General features: G+C 49.6%; 1 protein-coding gene across 1 annotated transcript; it reads right to left on the bottom strand.

The window, feature by feature from the left end:
• Positions 1–3,584: 3,584 nt before the first annotated feature.
• LOC125550185 (inorganic phosphate transporter 1-11-like) lies at positions 3,585–5,606 on the bottom strand. The gene is made up of 2 exons (XM_048713121.2): positions 4,450–5,606; positions 3,585–4,089 (listed from the first exon to the last, which is right to left on the bottom strand). Exons 1-2 carry the CDS (start codon positions 5,604–5,606, stop codon positions 3,585–3,587), a joined length of 1,662 nt encoding a protein of 553 aa, XP_048569078.1.
• Positions 5,607–6,747: the final 1,141 nt, after the last annotated feature.

Raw genomic sequence — 6,747 nt, 5'->3', positions numbered from 1 at the left:
TCCACGCGCCGTCGGTCGACGGAAGACCTCCCCGCGACGGATCCAATCGGGGCGTTGGATCCGCAGTCACCATCCTGACCAGAACAGCCTACCCCGCCGGATGGGGCGCTGCCACCGCCGCCGTCCATTCAGGGTCGCCGCTCCACCGGCTATGGTGCGCCAGCCACAGCTGCACGGCCTGAGGTCACCACCCTAGCCGCTGCCTTTGGATCGCACGAGAGGAGCCGCCCCTGCCGCCTCGGATGAGATCCACCTCGTCCACCCGCCGCCACTGCAGCCCACGCCGACGACATCGACGGCTGGAGGAGGCGCTAGAGGGTGCGGGCCGCGCTAGGGTTTCGGGTCCCCTGGCGTCGCCCAGGGGGAGGCGACGCGAGGGGGAGGGGAAGTGAAGGGAATAATGATTTAATGATGTGTGCCTAAAAATGAAGGAGAATTTCACTTCCCCGACCTCTGCACCAACTAGGGATGCATACAGCCGTTTTAGTATGAGTGCCAAGTTAAACATGGTCCTCAGAATTTTTTAAATGAGTATGAAGATACTTTTTGATGAGTGGTTCCACCACACACCAAACTTGATCCTCAATAAATGGAGGAAAACCCCTGTACATCACCTGTCAATTCTATAAATTGAACTCGGGTTGTTAGGCTGCACAACCGCACGCACGGACGGATTAATACGGGATTTACAGAATGGCTTAGTTGGGATAGTTTAATTGGATAGAAACCAGGGTTAGGGGCCCACACCCCCTGAAAATCAGGAGGGTGAGGATTAGTTCTGGAAGAAGCCCCGTAAAGCTCTGTGAGTTTAGAATTTTCGTCCAAAACGCCACTCTTCTACCCCCTTCGTCTGGGTTTAGAAGGTGCGGTTCAAAATTTCTTCTGGACAAAATAATATAAGGCTTGTCTCATATTCCCATATCTTGACAGAATGGTGAGCCACCGCATGTAGCCTTTGCTGCAATCAAAATAGTAAATGGCCATCACATCTTAGCATCAACCGGGCTTTCTTTTCCATTGTGAATTGAACGGAAGTATTGCACTAACGTGTACACAGTCGCTCGTGGTTTCTAGATGATGGCTGATCACACAGATGTGTGAGCAGTGGACAGCGCAACTAACATAATTTTCTGCTTTCGGGGGACAACTAACAGAGTTAAAATATTGTTACCCTTCTGCTATCATCGCATGGAGACACACACGCAAAGTCCAGCTGTGCTTATTAACACCCTGTAGGTACACACATTGGTTCCTTCATTTGTAATTAACCAATATAACTTCATTGCCATGTTACACAATACTTGTCACTCCAGCTAGCTAGCTGCAATGTTAATTGATGCAGCCTCCAGATCTGCTTTGTTTCGCCCACCCTATAAAACCACACAATATGTATCTCCAGTTCTCCACACAACACACACAAAGCACATCAGGTGCAACACTAGCTACAAGCACAAGAAATAGGCAGCAATGGCGAGGCATGGCCTCCTCGCCGTGCTCCTCGTCGGGGTAGTGGCAGCATCCACTTTCCACCAAGCATCCGCTGCTGGCCGAGGCCTTGCTGCCGTCAAGAAGTTTGCGGAGCCAAAGCCAAAGCCAGAACCCAAACCAGAGCCAATGCCAAAACCTATGCCACACTCAGAGCCGGAGCCTTGCAAACCTGAACCGATGCCCAAACCCAAACCAAAGCCTGGACCCAAGCCAGAACTTGGACCAAAGCCCGAGCCGATGCCAAAACTGAAGCCAAAGCCCAAGCCCAAGCCCTGCTCCAAACCAAAGCCAAAGCCTAAGCCCGAGCCCATGCCGAAACCTGAACCAAAGTCGGAGGCCAAGCCTAAACCTGAACCGAAACCGAAGCCGCCTTCAAAGTGCAAACCACCGACCACTCACAGTTGATGGGATACTGATATATGCCAGTTGCTGGATGAGACCCCGTATGAAGCCACAGTGTGTTATTTTTAGAATAAGTGGTGTTGTATTCCCTGTATTCATTTATAGTTCCATGCACGTGTGATGAGTATTAGTACTCTGTAATTATTATTTGCATGTTAGTATATGTTAATCTACTTTGTATGTGACTCGGCTCATTCTTTTGAGTATCTACGCATGATTGCATCCATTTATATGAATGAGCTATTTTGTCCCGTCTATGTTGTTTTCTCTATAGGGTGCAGTCTCATTTTTTTTCTTTTGAGAACCTATATATAGGGTGCAGTCTCATGAACATGTATGCCTTTTTTTCAGAATTTTTTGGAACCTCAAAATATGATTTTTGACTTTTCAAAATAACCACCTCCATGGAGGTCGCCCACCATTTTGCGGGCTCACTTCCCCTATTGCATACTGTCTTATTCTTTTTTTTTCTTATCCTTTGTAATCACACGTGGCCATTAATTTCTGGAGATGGGGTTTGGTTTCCTAGTGATGCTAGCTGGCACCGGAGCCCATGATCGCGTGCGTGGAACGGTAATTCAAGAACGAGAGGGCACATATGACAGTGTCCTTCAAGGCGTTATAGGCGTTCATGTTCCGGGAGATCAGCCTACCAAGATCGAGAGCCGGCCACACTAGCACCTTGTCTCCTTCCGTAACCCTCGCCTGTCACAGTCATAGTCGCTCACAAACGAGGAGGCTTGATGAGGATGATGCTATTGTGTTACCTTGTCTTGCAGGAGTAACGTGGGTTGCCACCTCGATGCTTCTGCTACTCTGTCGTGTTCCTGCAGTCCTGCTCTTCTACTTGGTTTGTATAGTTCGACCAGTAGCCTTCATAGTCTGTTTGGCAAACTAACGGAAGGGGAATGAGAGTTTAACTCTAATTCCCTTTCCCCATCTCAATTACCAGCCCTCCCCTAGGTAATAGATATGTGGAACTTCTACACGTGAATTCCCCTTCCATCTCCCTATTGAATTCTCATTCCACCCAAACAAACAAAGGAATAAAACTCTCTATGCCTCAAACTCCCATTCCCTCTCTTCAATTCCACTGAACCAAACACGTTGTCAAAGGGAGTCTAAACCCACTCGATTTAAAACGAATGTTTACCAGCTTAATTGTTCCTTCCAAAAAGCAGGATTATATGATATATGTAGTTTGTTCTTTCTAGCGGTTCGGTTGGAGATTTGGTAATGAGAAAAATACCCGTTCGTTACCTTATTGAGATGCATACTATTTATGTCTATCCCGCAAACAAAAACAGCACATATTTGACATGGTTATTTAATTCTGTAAACTTGACATGATTATAAAGTAGCAATGCTCATACATCCACACTGAAATTCAATATAACCTTAACGACACAATGGATGGTATCACACACAACACAAGCAATCCTAGTGCAATAATATTACACGTGTAGATAAAACAACAAACTCTCAAACCAAGTGCCACCTGGCAACTTAAGTAGCATGCAGCTGGTTGCCGTTATTATTATTCTTGCCCCCTTTCCAATTCGCTAGCTGATATATATATATATATATATATATATATATATATATATATATATATATATATATATATATAGCAGAAGATAAGATGATATTATTACGCTTGCGTGCGCGCATGTGTGCGTGTTCTCATGCATTACTTAATTCATGGACGATGGTGGCTGCCATTCGGTGCTTGAAGGAGGGGCCTTTTCGACGTCCTTGTCCACGTGCCCAGCGGCAGCGCCGGCAACGTTGCCGTCCTCGCCGGAGATCTCTTCGAGCGATCGGCCCATCGTCTCAGGGACGAGGAAGGTGAAGAAGAAGCCGAACATGTTGGTGACAGAGAGAAGGATGAGCGCCTGCTTCATGTGCTTGGGGTCGCCCTTGAGGGTGAGGGTCTGCACCCCGAAGGCGGCAACGATGGCGCCTGCCTTGCCCGACGCGGCGCTGATGGCGTGGCATGTAGAGCGGACACGCGTGGGGAATAGCTCGGCCGGCAGCACGAAGGTGGTGCTGTTGGGGCCGAAGTTTGCGAAGAAGAATGTGAGCGCGTAGAGGATGGCGAACAGGGCGTGGCCCTTGTCCTTGAGGTATTCGTATTTGATGCCCATCACTAGCATGAACAGGGACATCATGAAGAAACCAAGGAGCTGGATCAAGTACCTGCATTCAATTCATGGATGCTCAAATTAATGTGTAGGTGTAACGAAACTAACCAAGTCGATCGTGCATGAGCCATGCATGCATATAGGTATGTACTCCCTCCGGTCTTTTTTACTCCGCATATTAGGATTTTGTCCAGTCAAACTTTGCAAAGTTTGATCAAATTTATATTTAAAAACTATGAACATCTATAATATCAAATATATACACTATGGAACTAAATTTCAAAATGGATATAACTATATTGATTTGGCTTTGTGAATATTGATACTTTTTTCTATAAGTTCGATGAATGTAGAGATACGTTGATTTCGAACAAAACTTATATGCTGACTTAAAAGGACCGGAGGGAGTACATACCTTCCCATCTTGTCGATGAGTGCCACGGTGACCCAGTAACCGGGGAAAGTGCCGAAGAGGGCGATGAGGAACATGGCTCGTGATATCACGAACACCTCTTTGAGCGCGTTCATGGAGCCCGGGGTGCCGGTGAGGTTGATGGCTGGGAAGATGTCCTTTTGTGTCAGGTTCTGGCTGTAGAAGGCGATGTCGAGGAGGAACCACGTGGTGGTGGTGCCGATGAGGTGCAAGCCGTGACGCCGCGCAAACTCCATGGACAGCAGAGAGTATTCGTTGGCCGCCCTAAACTTGGAGAGCTTCTCCTGCTCCTCGTCGATGCGGATCTCCAGCACTTTCTGCATGTCGTTGGTAGCCTGCTTGGCGTTACCCTCGATGAGAGCGGTGTACCTGGCGGTCTCGGGCATCTTCATCCGCCAGTAGAAGGTGGCCACCGCGGGGAACGCCCCGAGCATGAGCACGACGCGCCACATGTAGTCCGCCCCGGGCCACTGATCCATTTGACCATCAACCGTCAGGCCATGGTGCGCATCCCACGCCGGTGCAGGGTTGTAGTGGAGGAAAATGGCGGAGACGATCATGGACACGAGGCCCGCGAAGATGATGCCGACGCCCTGCATGGCGAAGACGGCGGCGATGAAGGCGCCGCGGGTCTTCTTGTTGGCGTACTCGGACATGATTGTGGCGGACAGCGGGTAGTCCCCGCCGATGCCGAAGCCGAGCCAGAAGCGGAAGAAGCAGAGCGTGCCGATGACGGCGCTGGCAGAGCTCCCGAAGGAGAGGCCGGAGCCGATGGCGCACACGGCCATGAGGACGAGCGTGATCCCGTAGACGCGCTTGCGGCCGAGCTTGTCCCCGAAGTAGCCGAAGACGAGCTGGCCCATGAGGGTGCCGACGAGCGCGACCCCCGTGACCATGTTGTTGATGCGCACGGGCATGGTGCCGGGTTTGCCGATGTCGGCGTTGCTGTCCGGGTAGTAGAGGCGGCCGAGCAGCTTGGAGACGGTGGTGATGCAGAAGAGGTCGTAGGCGTCGGTGAAGAAGCCCATGCCCGCGATGACGATGGCCTTCATGTGGTACATCTGGGTGCGCGCCGAGTCCAGAGCGTCCAGCACCGCGAGGTTCTGCCCCCCTCCGCCGCCCGCCCCATTCTCCGCCATCTCGGTCCCGACTTTTTTTCGATAAAGGGCGCTTTTATGAGACTGTGTCTCAACTCTCGACCCAACTCCCGTGTTAATTTGGTGCTTTGCTGCTTGCTCGCCATGGTTCTTATAACTGTGCTCCGGCCGGAGATAATGACGATGAAGGAGAGGACGGCGGCAACAAGGGAAAACTGTCCTCATCGCTCGTAGCCTCCGTCTGCCTCGTGCTGGTTGGCTGGCAGCATATTCCGCATACTAATCGGATCATACATTCCTCATCGTTTGAACACACACGGACATACTTTTACAAGTTTAATACACCGGGACAAACATACACGACAGAATAATACCCTTGACAAAGACGAAAAATAAACAAGCAGCCGTTCCCATCTAGAAAATGGCGGGAAGCGAGGCGTGTGCTTATTTTGTCTCTCTCGTGAAATTTACTTGGAGGCTAGCGCTGGGGAACGCACCTCGACATGGCAGGAGCGAAGGTAACTAAGGCACAAATGTGTCTTTTTGGCAGGATATTCCGCAACCAGTCGACCCCCCTTGCTGGTCGGCGATAGGTAGGTACTCCCTCTGTCCTAGAATATAGAATATAGGAACGTTTTCGCCATTATGCCAGTGTTAAAAACGTTATTATATTATGGGACGGAGGGAATAGTACCGTAAGAACAAAGGAAGGTCCAGCTGTCAACATAGTTTTCCAACGGTTGCAGGCCAACTGTCTGAATCATCGGTGTCGTGTGTGGTAATAAAAAAGACTGTTTTGCTACACCTCAGTCAGTCAGCTGAGATTTAGCAGAGTGCCGGTCAAGTTCATGGCCATTCGATCACTAGCATTGAGATTGTGTGAGGCTTGATGCCGTGATGGCTGATGTATTTCTGTATCGCTGTCCATCGTCATGGGATGTGCTTCGTATAAAAATAGTTTTGCCCCTGACCTGGGCCATTCGATCAAATGCATTGAGATTCATGTGTCATGCAATGTAGTTTGGCAGATCGTTTCCCACCTTTGCCTGCGCCTCGTCGCAGCAAATATAGATTGCGCAGCAAATCTCGCCTCCCTTGTAACGGGCTGGCTCATCAAGCTTACCGACTTTTCAGTTTTTGGAACCTTCCACCAGTTTTCGGAAGTTTACACCGGTTTTGAAAA

The sequence above is a fragment of the Triticum urartu genome, chromosome 4A (genome assembly GCF_056163025.1).
Source record: "Triticum urartu cultivar PI428250 chromosome 4A, HENAU_Tu73, whole genome shotgun sequence".
Taxonomy (NCBI): domain Eukaryota; kingdom Viridiplantae; phylum Streptophyta; class Magnoliopsida; order Poales; family Poaceae; genus Triticum; species Triticum urartu.
This window is presented reverse-complemented; position numbering and strand designations above follow the sequence as displayed.